The sequence below is a fragment of the Cupressus sempervirens genome, chromosome 10 (assembly GCF_028749045.1).
Source record: "Cupressus sempervirens isolate cs-2001-9-10 chromosome 10, ASM2874904v1, whole genome shotgun sequence".
NCBI lineage: Eukaryota > Viridiplantae > Streptophyta > Pinopsida > Cupressales > Cupressaceae > Cupressus > Cupressus sempervirens.
The window spans coordinates 394769012-394788627 of NC_143127.1; the positions used below are offsets into that span (position 1 = coordinate 394769012).

Here is a 19616-nt window from a genome sequence, read left to right on the forward strand (position 1 = left end):
ATGCATACATATTAGAAATATACTTTTATAAAAACTCCTAAGCGAAAGTCTAATACAAATTTTTATGAAGAAATCTCTAAGACTATACGACATGAGAAAAATCAACCTCTTACTTTCTGTCTTTATCGACAAACGTTTAACAGAGTAAATAATATTATTTTTAAATAAGCTGTATTTTAGACGGGAAAATAAATTTAAGAAAACACAAAACTATTTACATATATTTACTTTGAATGAGTTAGAAGCACACGTTACAAGAATAGCCAATCATGTAAATGCAAGCTAGATGCACTTAACATACATGCCTTCATAGATAACATTGTGAAGCCTATATCAATCGAACTTCTATTATCCTGTATATCATAGTTCCAACCTATAGCTGTCTTACAATGACAGAGTTAGCTGAACATGTAACAATTATCATGCATAATCTCAGCTAAAGTAATACTTATCTTTTCATGCAGTGGGATCTACTTTCCTTTGTTTAATATGACATATTTAATTGGATTTCTAGCTTTTCAGTAGAGAATACAACATTATAATTTGTCATAACAATCTTATACTTTATATAAATGTTCACAATCCATTTTAGCCTCCATTTCACTATATTTCCAAGCGATGGAAATCTGATGAACATTTTTCTTCAAGAGACCCGCTTAGAATCATCTCCATATATTCTTTATAAACGATTTCTCTATAAGCAAGCTTACAACCATTCAACATGAGAAGCTCAGGAGCAAGCCTGATAATGGTGTCCATAGATGGACCATATGTTGTCACTACAGATATCCGATCTGCTCTTCCATTAACGATCGCCCGGTGCTCTAAGCTCTTGTATTTCCTATTGCTCAGTACCTGTTCCAAATTTCATCACAAAAAACACCATTCAGAAAGACAAAGAAACCCCTGATAATGATCTAAATAAAGGAAATAGTGAAAAAGTAATATTGTTGATAGTGTTGAGAAACATGTGTCTCAACCTTGCAATCCTTTTTTGGAAAATTCCAGAATTTGTTTGTGGAAGTTTTCCACTTGTTTATGCATTGGAAAATGGTTAGTGAGTTGTTAAAATGAGTCTTGTCCATAGTAGAATATAGGTAGGTCATTTTTAGAGCCTTGATGACTCATTTTGTGACTTTTATGGGGGTCTAGACTAAGAGACAAAATTGTGGACGGGATTACTATTTTAACCTGGTTGTTCTTCCATATTGGAAATGTAAATGTCAAAAATGGGTAACATGTGGCATGGTAGTTTTGCCCTTGGTTTTGTAAAACCATAAGTGGTTTCCAAGTTGTAAAATCACTATAAAAGGAGGGCTTGGGGAGGTGTTTGTGTAATTGAGTTTAGTTTGCAAGACTGGTGCTAGAAGGAGTCTCTCCAAGTTTGAGTTATGGTGATGCGCTCCTGTAAGAACTTGCATTGCAAGTGTATTGTAATCATCTTGGTTTGATAATACATTGTGCGAGTTTTGGAGGGTGGGTTTTTTCTCCTGGAAGGGTTTCTCCATGCTAATCACTGTGTTGTGTGTTCTTTGTTATTTTGATTATGCTATTATGCATTTCTTGAGATCTTTGCAATAGTTACTTTGAATTGCATAATCATCCTCTCAAAGATTAGCGTAGGAAGTGATTTTGCGCACCTTTGCTTCCTTACAAGTGGTATCGGAGCTTGGCCAGTTTTTGTTCTATTTGTTGGGTATAGGGTTTTTTGAGCTAATCAAGGTTTGAGTGGGAGCTAGAGCAGAGCATTTCATTTCTATGTTGCAGGATTGAAAAGATGGCAAGCATGTCAGGGAGAATTGATGTTGAAAAGTTTTTTGGCACAAACTTTGAGATGTGGAAGCTGAAGATGGAATATCTGTTGTCTAATCGAGATTTATGGGATGCAATTGATGAGAACAAGCTGAGAGCCACAGATCCGACATTAGCCGCACAATATGATGTGACTGGTAGAAAAGCTAAAGGTCTCATCAAATTGTGTCTTGCAGACTCGATTCTGATTAATGTCCATGAAGAACCTACCGCGAAGAAGCTTTGGAAAAAGCTTAGTGAGATCTATCAAGCGAAATCACTTGTGAATAAGATTTTCTTGAGGAAGAAGTTGTATTCCTTGAGAATGGAAGAAGGTGGACAAATTTTTGAGCATCTGGAAAGGTTTAATATGTTGGTGACTCAGTTGACCTCAATAGGGTTGCCAATGGATGAAGAAGAAAGGTGTCAAATCTTGTTATGTTCGTTGCCAGACTCATGAGATAGTCTTGTGATGGCTATAGGGAGCACTTCAGCTGTCTTGAAGATGGAGGATGTTGTTGGTTCTCTACTTTCTGAGGAGATGAGAAGGAAGGTCTCTCTGAATGCCAAAGAGGCTTTGAGTGTTCACGAAAGATCAAAAGAAAGAGGCAAGAACGAAAAGCAGCATGGCCATTCTAAGTCCAAAAATAAGGGGAGATCCAAATCCCCTAGTAAGTCCAAGGCAATCTATTGGAATTGTGGCAAACCTGGACACTTTCGAAAGGACTGCAAAGAGGAGAAGAAAAAGAAGAAGAAGAAGAAGCAAGATTCTGATTCCAAGTCCAAGAAGGAAGATGGACATGCCTTTATTGCAGCCTTGGCCACTCATGCAGGTGAAAATACATGGTTAATAGATTCAAGTGCATCTTTCCACATGACTCCTAATAGGAACTGGTTTAGTAAGTATGAAAATTTTGATGGTGGTAAGGTGTGTTTGGGTGATATTTCAGTACTTGATATTGTTGGTCATGGAAGTATTCGTGTGAAATTTTTTGATGGTAGAATTAGAAGATTTGATGGTGTCTTGCATATCCTTGGACTAGCAAAGAATTTGTTATCTGTTAGTAAGCTAATAGATGCGGGTGTGCATGTACAGTTTTCTGAAGCAGGTGTAAAAATGGTGAGAGGCGCTATGGTAATAGCAAGAGGAAGTAGATTGGGTACATTGTACCAACTTGATGCACGCACAGTCGAGTGCAATAGTACTTCTGATAAGATTGTGAAAAAGACTACTCAGTTGGAGAAGGAGAGAGTTTCTCTTTCAATAGATGGTCGTGGTTTTTGGGTACCCAAAGGTGCTCTGTCTACTGAATCAAAGTTGCCTGCAGAGAAGACTATGTTATGGCACCAGATACTTGGCCAAATAGGTGAGAAGGGCCTACAAACCTTGAAAAATAAGAACCTTGTTGATGGGTTGAATGACTGCAATCTTGAGTTTGATTTTTGTGAGCATTGTATCTATGGTAAACAAAACCGCATTTAGTTTTACTCAAGTTCTCATAAGTCTTCATGTATTTTGGATCTAATTCATTCAGATGTATTTGGTCTAGTTGATGTTCCTTCTATTTCTAGATCAGTTTATTATGTTTCTTTCATTGATGATTTTAGTAGAAGAACATGGGTTTATTTCCTTAGGAGTAAAGCTGAAGTTTTCAGTTGTTTCAAAGAATTTAAAGCAATGGTTGAATTGCAGACTGGAAAGAAAATAAAATGCTTGAGAATTGATAATGGTGGTGAAATTTGCTCCAATATTTTTGACACATTTTTTAACATTGTGGTATTAAAAGAGAGAAGACAACTCCGTATTCTCCACAACAGAATGGAGTTGCAGAAAGAATGAACAGGACCTTGATGGAGAAGGCTAGGAGTATGCTGAGTGGTGTTGGACTAGAACAAAAGTTCTGGGCTAAAGCTATAGCCACTGCCTGCTACCTGATAAATAGGTCTCCTACATCAGCTCTTGTTGATAAGATGCCAATGGAAGCATGGTTGGGCCACAAGCCTTCACTTAGACATCTAAGAGTGTTTGGTTGTGAGGCATATGCTCATGTGCCAAAGGAGAAGCGAACAAAATTGGACAACAAAGCTGTCAAATGTATCTTCATTGAATATAGTTATGGTGTGAAAGGATACAAGCTTTCGGATCATGTTGCACAAAAGGTATTTTATTCCAGAAGTGTTATTTTTAGAGAAACTAAGCCTTCTTTTGTTACAGTGTAGCCAAAACAAATTAAAGAAAAGAAAGATGTGGTTCAACTTCCTACTACACTTGAGAAAGTTGAATCAAGGCCCTTAGAAAGACAAGATGTTGAACAAAGCTCTATGAGTTCTAAATCATCAAAGGAAGAGGGAGAACCTAATCATGAACCTGAACCTCCTAAACCTGAACTAGATCTTGTTTGAAGATCTACTAGACAAAGGAAACCACTTGAAAGGTATGAATATTCTCCTGATGATTAGAAGTGTATATTTGCATTGAATGCTAACATTGATGAACTGAGATCTGTAGAAGAGGCTCTTGGGATGAATGATTCAGAGTCTTGAAAAATAGCCATGGATGAAGAAATGGCAGCTCTTAAGAGGAATCAAACATGGGACCTTATACCATTGCCTGAAGGATGGAAGCCTGTTGGTTGTAAATGGGTGTTCAAAAGGAAGATGGGTTCAGATGGAAGCATTGAGAAGTATAAAGCACGTTTGGTTGCAAAAGGTTACTCTCAAGTTGAGGGAGTAGATTATGCTGAGATTTTTTCTCTAGTAGCCAAAATGACATCCATTAGATTTTTGCTTTCTATTGCAGCAGCTTATGATCTAGAGATCAAGCAAATGGATGTGAAAACTACTTTACTTCATGGAGATTTGGAGGAAGAAATTTACATGTCACAACCAGAGCACTATGTGGTGAAAGGTAAAAGTCATTTGGTCTATAAATTGAAGAAATCCTTGTATGGTTTAAAACAGAGTCCTAGGATGTGGTGCCAGAAGTTTGATACATATGTTTTGAGTTTGGGATTTGTGCAATCTAAATCTGATCACTGTATATATTTCAAATCTGATGGTGATGGTTTCCTGGTTATTTCCTTGTATGTTGATGACATGTTGTTTATTGGCAAAGGAAAAGGTTTGATTGTAGAGTTAAAATCTCAACTCTCAATAAAGTTTGAAATGAAAGATCTTGGTGCAGCTAGGCACATTCTGGGAATGGAGATTATACGAGATAGACGGAACAGAAAGCTTTGGCTAGGCCAAAGTAAGTATGTTGGTACTATTTTGAAAAGATTCAATATGCAGGATGCAAGACCATTGAGTGTTCTTGTTACTATGGGAACAAAGCTTTCTAGCTCACAATGTCCTACATCCCCATTGGAGATGGAAGAGATGAGTCGAGTACCATATCAGAGTGTTGTTGGAAGTTTGATGTATGCTATGGTTTGTACAAGACCAGACATTGCCCAAGCAATGGGAGTACTTTCCCGTTATATGTCTAATCTAGGAAGAGCACATTGGGATGCAGTAAAAAGAGTTTTTAGATACTTGCCGGGTACCTCAGAGTACTCAATATGTTTTCATGGAACAGGAAGTGAGCATTCCTTGTATATTCGAGGCTATGTGGATTCAGACTGGGCTGGTGATGTTGATAGAAGAAGATCCACCAGTGCATATGTGTTTACATTATTTGGTGGTGCAATCAATTGGATGAGTAAGCGACAAGCTGTGGTCACTTTGTCCACTACTGAGGCAAAGTATATGGCAGTTACTCATGCCTGCAAAGAAGCCATCTGGCTAAAGAGATTGTGTTCAGATATAGAGTTCAAACAGGGTGCAGTGACAATTTATAGTGACAGCCAGAGTGCAATCTGCCTAGCAAAGAACCCAACTTTTCATGCAAGGACCAAGCACATTGATGTAAAATATCATTTTGTAAGAGATATGATCGAGGACGGCAAGGTGAAGCTAGAAAAGGTAGAGACTTTGGTGAATGTTGCTGATGCATTAACTAAGCCCATGAGCATAGAAAAATTTAGATGGTGTTCAGAGTCTATGGAACTCTCGGCCCCTAGCAATTAGTCCATGATATTTCGGATCCCCTGACACTTGCAAGGTGTTCGACAAGTGGGAGAATGTTGAGAAACATGTGTCTCAACCTTGCAATCCTTTCTTGGAAAATTTCAAAATTTGTTTGTGGAAGTTTTCCACTTGTTTATGCATTGGAAAATGGTTAGTGAGTTGTTAAAATGAGTCTTGTCCATATTAGAATATAGGTAGGTCATTTTTAGAGCCTTGACGACTCATTTTGTGACTTTTATGGGGGTCTGGACTAAGAGACAAAATTGTGGACGGGATTACTATTTTAACCTGGTTGTTTTTTCATATTAGAAATGTAAATGTTAAAAATGGGTAACATGTGGCATGGTAGTTTTGCCCATGGTTTTGTAAAACCATAAGTGGTTTCCAAGTTGTAAAATCACTATAAAAGAAGGGCTTGGGGAGGTGTTTGTGTAATTGAGTTTAGTTTACAAGACTAGTGCTAGAAGGAGTCTCTCCAAGTTTGAGTTGTGGTGATGTGATCCTGTAAGAACTTCCATTGCAAGTGTATTGTAATCATCTTGGTTTGATAATACATTGTGCGAGTTTTGGAGGGTGGGGTTTTTCTCCCGGAAGGGTTTCCCCAAGGTAATCACTGTGTTGTGTGTTCTTTGTTATTTTGATTATGTTATTATGCATTTCTTGAGATCTTTGCAATAGTTACTTTGATTTGCATAATCGTCCTCTCAAAGATTAGCGTAGGAAGCGATTCCACACACCTTTGCTTCCTTATAGATAGCATCATTCAAATTCTACGTGGACTATTATGATCATCCAGTCTGTATCTACAATATTAAAACTTTCACAAGCTTTGTGTTCCTTCGGGACTATTGGGCTCCTCGTATGGAGTACTCTACTAAATGCTAATGCATGCTGAGGATGAAATGCCCAATTTGTAAATATATCACCTTATTTGGATCAAGCTAAAAATTCTCAAGGTAAAAATGAGAAATTGATTACCTGGAGTACATTGTCGAGATTGATAACAAGAGCATGGGGAATAGGTTTGACTGTGATCTAGCGGTCTTCATGGAGGACCTGTAAACTAGTGACGTCATCCTGCATCAATGACGTTATCCAACTAGGGTCTGTGTGACTCCCTACACGAGGAGTGGACTTGGGCTCTAGACATCTCAGATAGTAATTGCACACCATAGTCTGAGAATACTCTCTAAATGCTTCTTCAATATACTTTTCTGGGAGTCCAAGGCTTTGAGATATTGCACCACAAATCTTCTGTACCAACCCATGCATCTCGGTACAAAAATTTAAGTTTCGTTTCCTACTGTTGGAAATATTAATTTCTACTAATTGTTCGATGCTTCTAGATTATTAGGTTTAGGTTTAGGGTGTGCCTGCTAAAGTATTTTCTAGAAGTTGGGTCAGACGTAGCATTTTCTAGAAACATGTAGATATTTGTCTCTTGTCGGCTAATGTAGATGTTTCCAGAAATAAATTAAGGCCTCTATAAATAGAGGCATCATGTAATGCAATTTGCAATGGGCAAATGATGAATGAAATATAATATATTTTATTGTGCGGTAGCACATTGTGTTCTGTGTTTGGTATTTTGTATTATTTTGTGTTTTTGTTATTTTTCATGCTGCCCACCCAACAGATTGGTATTAGAGCTAGGTTGGATAGAAGGTTGGACAAATTTCAGATTGTGATAAAAAAGCAAGTGGTGTCTTGGCGATACTAAATGGTGGGGGAATCTTTGTGTTATGAGAAGGATAATGGTTTTGAAGAAGACCACATAGGAAGTGTTGAGCAAGAAAGAGGGCAAGTCAACAAAAAAGGTATGGTTTGAATTTTTATAATTATATTTGAAAAATTATAACAGCAGCAGAATATTGTGAAGATTTTAGCTATCTAAAGATTTGTTCATGCTGTTTGAAGATTTAATTCTAGAAGTAAAAAAGTGTTAAGATTTTTCTAAAACAAAGAATAAAGTGTGTTAAATTGTTGATTTCAATGGGAAAAGCTTGTAGAATTCAAAAGGATAAAACAAATAAGTTAGAAGAAGAACTAGTGATAGTGAAGAAAGAAAATGCCAAATTATTGTGTGAAAAAGATATTTTACAGAAGGAATTGGAAAAAGTAAGAAATGAAATGCGAGAAGAAAAATCTAAATTGTTAAATGAAATTAGTATCCATATAGAGGCAATTGAAGAGCTAGAGGATAGGTTAAAATTTGTGGAAGAAGTACATAATTGGCAGGTGAAGGAAATCTGTAAGCTTAGAGAGAAAAATAAAGAATTAGAAGAAAAGTTAAATTTGTTTGATGATGTTGAGAAAATGAACAAAGATTTAGAAGAAAATGTGAAGAAATTGGAAGAGAAAAATAGTATGCTAAAGAAGGATCTATCTACTTTGAAACAAGAGAAAGAATGTTTGAGTGTAAAACCATTTGTATGTGATGTATCTTGTGACACAAATGATTTGAGTGAATGTGATTTTTCTAAAACTGAAAGTGTTTGTGATGAAAAGTGTAAAAAAGTAAATGATAAGAAGTTTGTAGATTATGTTTGTTATGATAATAATAGTATTGGCTTGAAGATTATGAAAAGAATGGGTTTCAAAGGCAAAGGTTTAGGAAAGGATGAGCAGGGATTAAGAAATTCGATTGAGACTATAGTCAGGTCAAAATATGTAGGTCTTGGATATGATGCAAGTAGTGAAAAGATGAATAAAAGTTCAAGAGAATCAATTGAAAGCATAAAGATTATGCAATGTTCACACTGTAACAGGAAAGGGCATACAAAGGATAGATGTTGGGATTTAAATCCATGTAATATTTGAGGCTTGAAAAATCATTGTGATAAGAGATGTTGGAATAAAGAGTGCAATAAAGATTTTATGGCTGGTTGTATCAAAATGGATTGTGGATGGAACTATGAATCAAATTGGTAGAAAATTGCAAGAATGATCAGAGGGTTATTCAAGTATAGATGTTCAAGTGTAAGGAAGACTTCAGTACTAGTGGGAAACAGATCCAAGCAAGGCATCAAAGAGGCAAAAACTTATTGGCATTTTTGACAAATGAGGCAGCATTATCAGTGGATCTTATGAAAAGAGGAAATTTTTGGTAGTGAATCATTTGAAATTAAAGGCCGCAGTCTTGGAAGACACTATTCATGAAGGCATTAATTGATATGAAGATTTTTTGAAAAATAGCTTTTTGGGATTTGTATACAATGTAATTTGATAGTAGAAATTAGGGGGGAGTGTTGGAAATATTAATTTCTACTAATTGTTCAATGCTTCTAGATTATTAGGTTTAGGTTTAGGGTGTGCCAGCTAAAGTATTTTCTATAAGTTGGGTCAGCCGTAGCATTTTCTAGAAACATGTAGATATTTGTCTCTTGTCGACTAATGTAGATGTTTCCAAAAATAAGTTAAGACTTCTATAAATAGAGGCATCATGTAATGCAATCTGCAATGGGCAAACGATGAATGAAATATAATATATTTTATTGTGCGACAGTACATTGTGTTCTGTGTTTGATATTTTATATTGTTTTGTGTTTTTGTTATTTTTCATGCTGCCCACCCAACACCTACAAAGATGCAATGATTGTCAAGAGTACTATTCATTCTTCTTCTTATAAGAAATAGTTTCTACTAAACCATTATTCATAAAACATAAAGAAACAAATTTCCTTACAAACATACAATTGATCACAATTAAAAAATTAAGATCAATAATAAAATAAAATAAATGTATGCTTTAATATAATATTAAATGCCTCTTCCAATGATTGATATATCGTTAGGCCCCGTTTGGTTGGGAAAGATGAATTTTTGACATAACCAGGTTATCTTATAACCAGGTTTTCGAAAACCTGGTTTTGTGGTTTGGAAAGCCAATGGTCCGTTTGGTTGACACGGAAGATGAATATACTGTGGACCCCACAATATTATTAAAAAAACTGTCATAAAATTCAAAACCTGGTTTTAATTTCGAATTCCACCTTTTTACTGGAAGAAACTTCTTCCAATTTTTGACCAAAATTGGAAGATGAAATTGAAAACCGGGTTATAATTTTAACTAACCAAACAACAAAGTTTTTTTACAAAACCTGGTTTTGCCCCTGATAACCCGGTTTTGGCCCTCATCTTCCAGCAACCAAACGGGGCCTTACCTAAATGAGGAGGGATTGCTAGGCCAGAAAGAAATGGCGTCATCGAGAGGATGACAGTTGTAACGAATGAAATCTCTCCAGCTATGAATTTTATCCTTCTGCAAGTTGAAGCTTGATGCATAGCGAAAATTTGACATTGTGTCCAACGTAAAGTACTTCATTTTCTCTTCATCTGGTAACTCAAAAAACTCACGAGCTGCCTCCATCATTTCATTCATTGTGGACGGCGCAATTCCATGATTCACCACCTGCAATAACTTTTTATTCAATAAATATAGATTTTGACATATATGTTTGTCTGTGATGTCTTGCGTGAATAGTGCATGATCAGCAATATATCTAGTGTTTTTGTCTGTTAAATGCAAGCAACAAACATGTTTAGTTATTAGGAGATATAATTTCTATAAAGATATTTTCATGTTCTTTTGAAACAGTGTGTTAACTCTGCAAATCTGTGAGGGAAGATTTCAATTGAGAGATTGTCATCCATTTGATTGAATAAAATATTAATGCGTGTCAAAGACAATATCTTTTTATTGCTGTAATTCTTTCTTGTTGCCGTTTGTGTTGAATATAAGATTATTTTTCTGCTAATAGTTTAATTATATATTATGATTCTTCATTAGAATGAATAAGTCTAGGAATATAAGATTGCTTTTAGAATGAATAAACAGGCAAAGAGACGTGGATTTAAAATTAGTAAACAAAATAAGAGAATCTACGCTTAAGATGACATTCCATAATCAAGAGGAAAAGCAAGCGAAATGAGTTTAGTTCATGATAAATAAACAAAATAAGAAAATTGTATTACTAAATACAATCTGATATTTTGATAAAGAAAAATGATTAAACAATCTAATTCAAAAATTTACAGAATAACGTTATAAACTATTGAACAATTCAAAATGAGCAAGAAAATGGACTTAGATTCGAGATGAGTAAGCTGGATAAGAGAAGAAAAAATAAGCAAATGAAAAGCATTGAATTCACGATAAATTAACAAGACCAGAAAATTGTATGAAATGAAAAATGATCAAAAAATCTATGCCAGAAATATGCAAACTATTATAAGTGTGAAGATTTCAAATTTTTATATTCATGTTGCCCAAAGCTAATGGCTGCCCAGACAGTAGAGCATAAAAATGAAGAGAGAAGAGAGAGGAGAAGATGATGAAGTTGTATGCCTGAAAGCAGCCCCATTCATGACAAGCTCGAGCGATGGCCTCCACAAGATTGTGAGAGAGACCAAAAGGACTACTGATATCCGCATCCATTCCATCGTGGAGATCAATAACTGGTATGGTCTCCTGCTCTTCATCCTCTGAAACATTTGGACGCTCTTGGAGGGTTCTTACAAAACGTTGAGGAACTCGATCCAACCCTTTTTCTATCATGCCTTTCACTCCCATAAACTCCCCCACACAATTGGCACTCTCCATCTCTTGAACGATTAAGAAGATCAAAACAATGAAGAAATGATATGTTCAGAAGAAAAATCCACATAAATAGATTCTTATATTTCTCGGATACAGAGAGAATAAATGATAAAGTAAACAGTGGTATTCTGAGCTTAAAGGCATGCGCGTTTTTGCATGTCCTCGATGGTGATTGTCTACCAGTCATTTTGACTAATGAATGTACTAGGACGGTATAATGCGTGAAGGTAATGGGCCCAAAGACCATTTATCGTAGGCTCATGTTTTTCGATGGAACCACGTGTCACATTTTTCCGGGAGAGAGTTTTATACTCTTTTATTTTTGTTTTTATTTTTGATGGAGGGTTTAGACCTGCGAGGCAGCCCAGTGAGCCACGAAGCCTGCGAGCTACCAACTAGCGAAAGCCACCACATAAGACTTTTTAGGAACCCGATATAGGCCCACTCGTGCCTGAAACCTCTTTAGCTTAGAGCCAAGGATATTTTGGATCTTACAAAATATCTCAAATCACTTTGAATAAGGGAGAGGACCCAATAATTGAACACCCTAACTTCGCGCTTATCAAAATCCTACATGGAAATTTCAAATCACTCCCAATTTTTTACAGCAGCTTATTTGGCGAGTCGTCTACTTATAACTAAGCTTTTAAATCCACATCATCAATTATGATGCCACATCAGCATGCTTCTTGTCAAGTTGTCCAAAACAGCCCAAATAAAAAGTGAGACCATTAGTCGTGCAAAAAGGGTAACCATACTTGCACAGCTGATGTGGCATCACACCATTGGTTACTTTTTAGATCAAAAGGTACATTTTCATTCATTTTTTGGTAATCATCATTGTACTAACAACTTTAAAGTCACAAGTATTGGTGCAATGTTGTCAAAAAAATTGGACATTAAGTCAGTAAGTGTAGGTATAAAGTAACAATTTCTATCACAACCATTGGAACCCATTCAAGTACTGGGTCCTCTCCCCTAGTTGTTTATTTGTCGAGTTTCTTAAAAAAATCAATCTCAAATTTATGTTGTTAAATATGATACTATCACAAGTCTTTTTTGGTCAATGTGACTTATAATTGTACATTAAGTCACATTTATTGGGCTGATGTGACATCACATAAGATATCTCAAATCACTTTGAATAGTTGTTTATTTGTGAAGTCTCATTCTTTAAATTTTTTGTCTCAAATATATGTGGTTAAATACGATACCTATCACACGTCTTTCTTGGTCAATGTGTTAAAAAAGGTCACAAAAAGAAGTAAGACCTACAATTGTGCACTAAGACACATGTATTGGGTTGTTGATGTGACATCATATAATTTGTACAATTTTCAAATTTAGTAGAATATTTTTAAGGATATATATTGAAATGCCAATTTTTGTGCACCACTAGTAAATTGGTTGTATTCAACCATCATCGCACTATAGAACCCATTCTCTTAGTTTATTAAAGTTAAACTTTGCATCAATCACTTTCAACAACAAAGTCGTAGAGGCTTGTCCATCATTAGTTGCCACATTTGCACAAGCTCAAATGTCTTAATGTTATATGCACCTACAAATTCTAAATGTATAATTACCAAAAAATAATGGACACCTTCACACAAGCTCAAATGTGTTAATGTCATATACACCTAGAAATTCTATATGTATAATTACCAAATGTCGTGTGATGGTTGTTTTATTACCATTGTATATGTGATGGGATGAAAAAAATCCCATAGTGTATAGGTGTTAATTTAATAGCCATTTCCATTAATAAAGAGTTTAAGTTACACTATTCACAAAAACAAGTAGGGGATACAAAAACACCCCTCAAGAGTCATACAAACAATGCTCAAAAACCCCATATTGATAGAACTGCAGGAAAAGCAACTAAAAAAGTGGATGAGGGAAGTAGTGGAGGATCTATGTCGTCCTTATGAGCCATTTATCAAAGAGATTAAGAATGTCCTTCAGGAGGGATCTCCCATCCCTAACAACCATATCATCTTCTTTCTCAATCTCCTTCCCAGTTGAGGATATTGAAAAGTGGTGTAGGAGCACCTAGGCTAACGCCTTAGATTTTTTGTTTGTTTTGGATTATGCTGACCCTAGCCAAGTCAGTTGAGTTTTTTTTGGATGTTAGAAGGTCAAGTGAGTTGTTACTATGTGGATTTGACCAAGTTCAATCCACTCTAGTTGTTTTGGCTTAGTTCTTTTGTTTAGTGTTTTAGGTGGCAAGGTAGGGTAATGATTCTTACACCCTAGAAATGGTAGGGAAGTTGGATTTGAGGTTACTATGTCCTCTTGGATGTTCTTCCATCATTTTGCATAGATTGGAGGTCATGGTTCATCATTTGGCTAAATAGTGCAAAAGTTGTCCATTTCTTACAAAAGATGTCAACTTGGGTCTATATGGTCAAAATTTGTAACTTGATGGCCTAGAGGCTAAAGCATGCCTAGAAATCATAATTAGGTGATACTGGAATTGCTTAAAAAGTTCCAAATGTGCAAGGTTCAAAAATTGCAAAAATGGAAAAGTTGTCATCAACTTTGAAAAGTTGCATGACAACATTTGTGCAAGATTCAAACATATCATGGATAAGGGGTTAGTGATTATTTAAACTTCCTAAAACCTCTTTGAAAACATATAAAACCATGAAATAAACCCATTCCAAGGTTTGGGAGTTGTAAGAAGTCAACTTTTTTCAAGCAAGACTGCGGAATACAGTTGCTAGTTACAATTTTGTGTTTCTTGATTGCTAGAATCAAATAATGGATTGAAAGATTAAGTTTTTCTTTGGATTCTTGAAATTTATGTGATTACAGTTCTTTTTTTTTTAGACTTCAAGTTGTTTAGAGTGTATTTTTTCATAGCTTTAAAATCTTTTGTAGTTTGCGAGTTCATTGGTTCAGTTTTGACAAGTTTTGGAAGAATGGCTCCCCCATAAAACCTCACTATGAAACCATCATGGTTCTTGGAGATATGGAAGTGGAGCCTTTGTATAGTGTACATATCCAAGAAGAGGCCTAAGAAAGCAAGGAATCTATTTTTAATGTGATGCCATATTCAAGCCTTTGATGCATGGCTAGGTGGTCATAGAGCTAGCAAGTGGATTTGAGTAGATTGAATGCATTAGATGGTTCAATATGTTAGTTGTAGATGGAGGAGAGATTGTAAGAAAGCCCCATGTGAAAGGGCAATTTTTCATGATCAATTTTGCTAAGGTTTTCAATAGACCCTAGTGAATGCTAATAGGGAGGCCTAAAACCCTTGATTTTAGGCACCTATGTAGTAAGGAGGTGTATTGATGAATTGGGAACTTGAAACAAAAAAAAATCTTTAAGATATCCCAAAAGGGTATCCAAATAGTGAATTAGATTGCCATCTTGTTAAGGTGAATTCGGTAGTACAACCCAAAAACCTAGTTTAGAGGCCTAATTCAACTAGGTCTGATTAGGCCTGTTTGGTCTAAATTGGTGAAATCGGTAAAGAAGATTATGGATTTTACAACCAAGAGCATAGGTGAGGTCCAAAACTCATAGGATGAATCTGTCACTCCTTGTAGAAGGTGGAAGGATTAAGTTGTGTGAAAATGGGAGTTTGAATGGCTTGTTGAAGTGACTCAATGGTGAATGCAAGTGGAAAACTCATTGGTGTAATTGGATGGGAAGGTGTAGAGGATAAATTAGCAATCCTCTAAGATTAGGGTGAAAAGGGGGAATCCTAGTAGGCTAGGAGTGAATCCAAGCAGTTCCTTAGTAAAGGTAAGCACTAGTGGAAGCCATCATAGTACATCAAAAAGACACACATGAAAGCCATGCAAATGAGTTTGACCAATTGGTATCATATTTGGTGTTTGGATAGCTAGTTCCACCACTAGTAGAAGGGCTTGCACCCACTACGTTCCACTTGGAAGTATACCCACTACATCACAAAGAGGTGCATCAATAGCACTAAAATTATAGTTTCCACCAAAATAGTGGCAAGGCAATTTAGAACATCGGGTCTGGGAGCAACACACTAAGGAATTATGGTTACACTACCTACCATAGGGTGAAGAATGGTCATGCTAGATTGATGGGTCTGGAAAAAAATTCAGCAACCATATAAGGGGCATTACTCTAATGCTACTTGATCTCCTTCAATTGGGACACCTCAAGTGCAAGTTTTTTTGGCTTGTGCTTGAATTGGAAGCATCACATTATTATAAATACTTCAATAAAGAGAGAAACGTAAACATTGATATATCTATGGGAAAAAGATAATAGAAGCCCTATATCTTTCTATGAAGTAAATAGTATTATCATTTTGGAAGTGTACCATAGTCATGTGCATTTGAAGGCAATCCAAGGAAAATCCTTGAAAAATATCATATGTTGAAAGAAGACTCGTGCTAAAAAGGATGAAAAGGGTTATGAATCTATGTCCACAATTGTTGATATCTTTTGCAATAATAAAAGAGGTATAAATGTCTCTGATTGCCCACAAAATAGATAGCAATATTTTGGTGTGCCCAAAAGCCCCAAGAAAGTTTCCAATAAAAAACCTTGCAAAATAACACACCAAGAAAAGGAGCTAGCTTAAGCTCAACAATAGCATTTGGTATAGTGTGAAATTTTTGATGCTATAAAGGCTGTGAAAATTGCAAGTTCTATCTACTATTCAAGGATGTTAATATAGAAAATTTTAGAACAAGTCAATAAGAGCCTAATCTAAGCTTATAATTATAAAGTAGGTATTGGGAAATCACCATCACAGCTTGTTTAAGTGGATGCCTAGATTATGAAGCATATTTAGAGATAATAGAGATCTATGATAGGATCAATAGTTTTTTGAACTCAAGAGTTGAGGAGAAAATTTGGTCATTGTATCTTTTTGGCATATTCTAATGCAACTAGAGCATATGAATTTCATAATCCTAATACAATGCAATAGCTTGCAAGTAAATCTAATATATTGTTCCTCCTCTCTCTAAAAGTTCAAGTGGTAGTTCAAACTCTATTACCAACTTAATATTGATTTCTCTAAGATCAACTTCACTTATTTCTCCAAATAACACAAATTCAACAATCATTTAAGTCAAACTTCAAGTAAATATTCTTAAGAAAATATATGAAGATTAAATTAAATCTATCTATCTATCTATCTATCTATCTATCTATCTATCTATCTATCTATCTATCTATATATATATATAAGGTTGTTTATATTATTTTGTTATGTTGAGTTAATTTGAATGGATGTCTTACAATTAAAGAAAATAATATAATATAAGAATTGATATTATAAATGAAGATATACGAGTAGTCATATATATATTAATTAATATTATAAAATTTGATTAATTTTAAAATTATTTAAATTATATTTTTACATTAAAAATTTAATTTTTAATTTAGAAAAATAATATTTTTAATTAAATATATATAATCAAATATAAATGGTATTGTAATTAAAATAATTGTATAATATAGTAAATATTATTGATTTAATAGTTTTACATAACAAAATAGTTTTACATTCTAAAATATCACTTGCTCTTATAAGACTCAAATTTACAAGTCAATGAAATTTAATTAAAATAGATTTTAAAATTTTAAAAATTAAAAGTTCAAATTAAAATGAAATATACTAATTAGTTGAGATAGAAAAATTTAATAACTGATTGCAATAGTATAGCCTATGATACAAATACAATAATGGTAAGGGTAATGTGTCACATGTCTTGATTATATTAGTTATCAAGATTACAATTGCTAGAGTTTGGGGAGACTGATTTTTTTATCCGTTACAACTAAATTAGAATTTTTAAAGATTAGTTAGAGTGATGCTCCTTGAATATATCAATCACCAATTTTCAAAGATGTAAATAATGGTTGAGTATATCAAACACCAATTTCTAAATATGTAAATAATGGTTGAGTATATCAACCACCAATGTTCAAATATGTAAATAATTGTTGGATATATCAACTACCAATGTTCAAATATGTTAACAAGTGTCACATTAAGTAGTTGCTTTCATTTGTAGTAAAAACTATTAACAAATAGTAATGTAGAATATATTAATAACATGAATATAGGTAAAATTTTAAGATTAAAAATCTAATTAATAATTCTAAAAATATTATGTATTCATCTTAAATATATTTTAATTTTAGATAAAAATTTAATATAAAATATCTAAATTTCACATAAATGCAATGATACTATTATACTAATGAATTGTATTTTAGTATATTGGTATATTAATAGATTAATATTTTTTGACTATAGATAACTAAATATATATATAATAAATAGTATTTAGATGTGGAGATTTTGGCCCTAGATAATCATAAAATTGTACTAGATTTTAGTCTAATGACAAAGTATTTTAAGAAAGATATAATTATTTATATTATAATTTTACCTTTTCATTTATTATTATACCCTTTTTCACAAACACTATATTTAATTTATACATTAGTTAATTGTCATCTTTTAGAAATTAAAGTATTTAAAATTTAATATAATCAAATATTAGAGTGACTGGTGATAAAATTAATATTTACAAACCCAAAACTATTTATTTCCATACAATGTTAATTTTTTTAAGTGAATGCTAAAATTCTGGGTAGTGCTTCTAGAAAAATTGCTCTTATAAGACCCCAAATATAAGAGCCAATCAAGTTCACGTAAAATATTTTAAAGAAATTTAGATGCTAAACAAATTCGTATATAAACAATCTAAAAATCAAAACTTAAAATTAGATGGAAAAATAATTAGATCTAATTGATTGAGATGTAAAAAATTAATATGTAGATATGTTGTATTGATTACAATAGTATGAGCCTACGGAAAATACAATAATGTTAAGGGTGACAAATTTCAACGATACTAAAGTCACCAAGATTAGAATAGATAGAGACTGGTGAGGTTGATGGTATGTTTATTAATTAAGCAATTTAGTTTTTTGCTCAAAAATTTTAAGACCATGTTAGTTAAAAACTTATTTTTAAAATTTTTTAATTTTGAATCATTCATTTTGATACTTTCCTTTTAACATTGTAATTTATCTCATTTCAGAAACTTTCTAAAATTTCAAATATGTATATTTGTAGATTATTTTTAAAACAATGTAATATAGAAATTTATTAAAATATTTTTTTTTATCTTATTAATATTATATCATGAGTGATTTAATTAGATTTAACATTAAATATTATAGAGTTATTTAAATGTGATAAGGAACAAATCATATGATTAAAATTTTAATGTAAATGTTTCTTTATTTATTTTTTATGATGATTATATATTTAAAAATTTATTTCCTTTTCAACAAGTTTAGTTTTGAACTTTAATTTTTCTTAGAATGAACTTGTAGAGGTAATTTTGATTGCTTAGTATGACACATTTTTAACAACGTTGATTTTTTATGGTAAACTCATTAAAGAATAATCTTTAAGAATTTTGACAATGCTTATTTCAAAATAATTTTCATAATTCCTTTTACATTCCACAACCTATTGCTCATTTTTGCATGTACACAAAAGTACGACTGCTAGTTATATCAAGTGTCAATATTTAAATAGGTAATGATTTGTCTCCTAATTATATCAATTATATTAGAACTTCTAGAAGTTGAAATTAATGGTATATATAACTACTCATGTTGAAAAAAATAAAGATGATAAGTATCTATATTTCTTGATTATAACAACTATAAAGATAGAATTGTTTGAGATTGATTAAACTGATGATAAAGTCAATCATGAATAAATGATAAAGATGGGATAAAAATTGACCAAATAGATACCCATATTGGTTGACAGATATAACTATTGGGATAACATCAACGAAATGAAAACCCTGTATTCAGTAATAAAATAATTTTAAAATATTAAAACTGAAAACCTATCTTTTTCCTCTCGTCTTCTTTCTAGAATTATGATTATTTTTCACAGCTAAAAAGATCAAATATGGCATACGGACATACAATAATCATGATAATGTTTTTCACTGCGCTCGCCACAGTGGAAGAAAATTTGAAAATTTTCTGTAATAATGGCTTGAATTTCTTAAGACTCTTTGCTATTTTATAATCTTTCCTTGTTTTTTGTTTTATTTTTTTCAAAATTCCAATTTTCCTTACCACCGTTAGAAATTTATATTCTTACAAACAG

General features: G+C 33.3%; 2 protein-coding genes across 2 annotated transcripts; both read right to left on the minus strand.

Moving 5' to 3' along the window:
• Window positions 1-603: 603 nt before the first annotated feature.
• LOC149534331 (protein DMR6-LIKE OXYGENASE 2-like) lies at window positions 604-7131 on the minus strand. Its single transcript, XM_089806008.1, has 2 exons — window positions 6916-7131; window positions 604-855 (listed from the first exon to the last, which is right to left on the minus strand). The coding sequence occupies exons 1-2, from the start codon at window positions 7129-7131 to the stop codon at window positions 604-606; spliced, it is 468 nt and encodes a 155-aa protein (XP_089662134.1).
• A 2454-nt stretch (window positions 7132-9585) lies between these two features.
• On the minus strand, window positions 9586-11535 carry LOC149534332 (protein DMR6-LIKE OXYGENASE 2-like). The gene is made up of 2 exons (XM_089804874.1): window positions 11207-11535; window positions 9586-10270 (listed from the first exon to the last, which is right to left on the minus strand). The coding sequence occupies exons 1-2, from the start codon at window positions 11459-11461 to the stop codon at window positions 10019-10021; spliced, it is 507 nt and encodes a 168-aa protein (XP_089661000.1). The 5' UTR covers window positions 11462-11535; the 3' UTR covers window positions 9586-10018.
• Between the last annotated feature and the right edge of the window lie 8081 nt (window positions 11536-19616).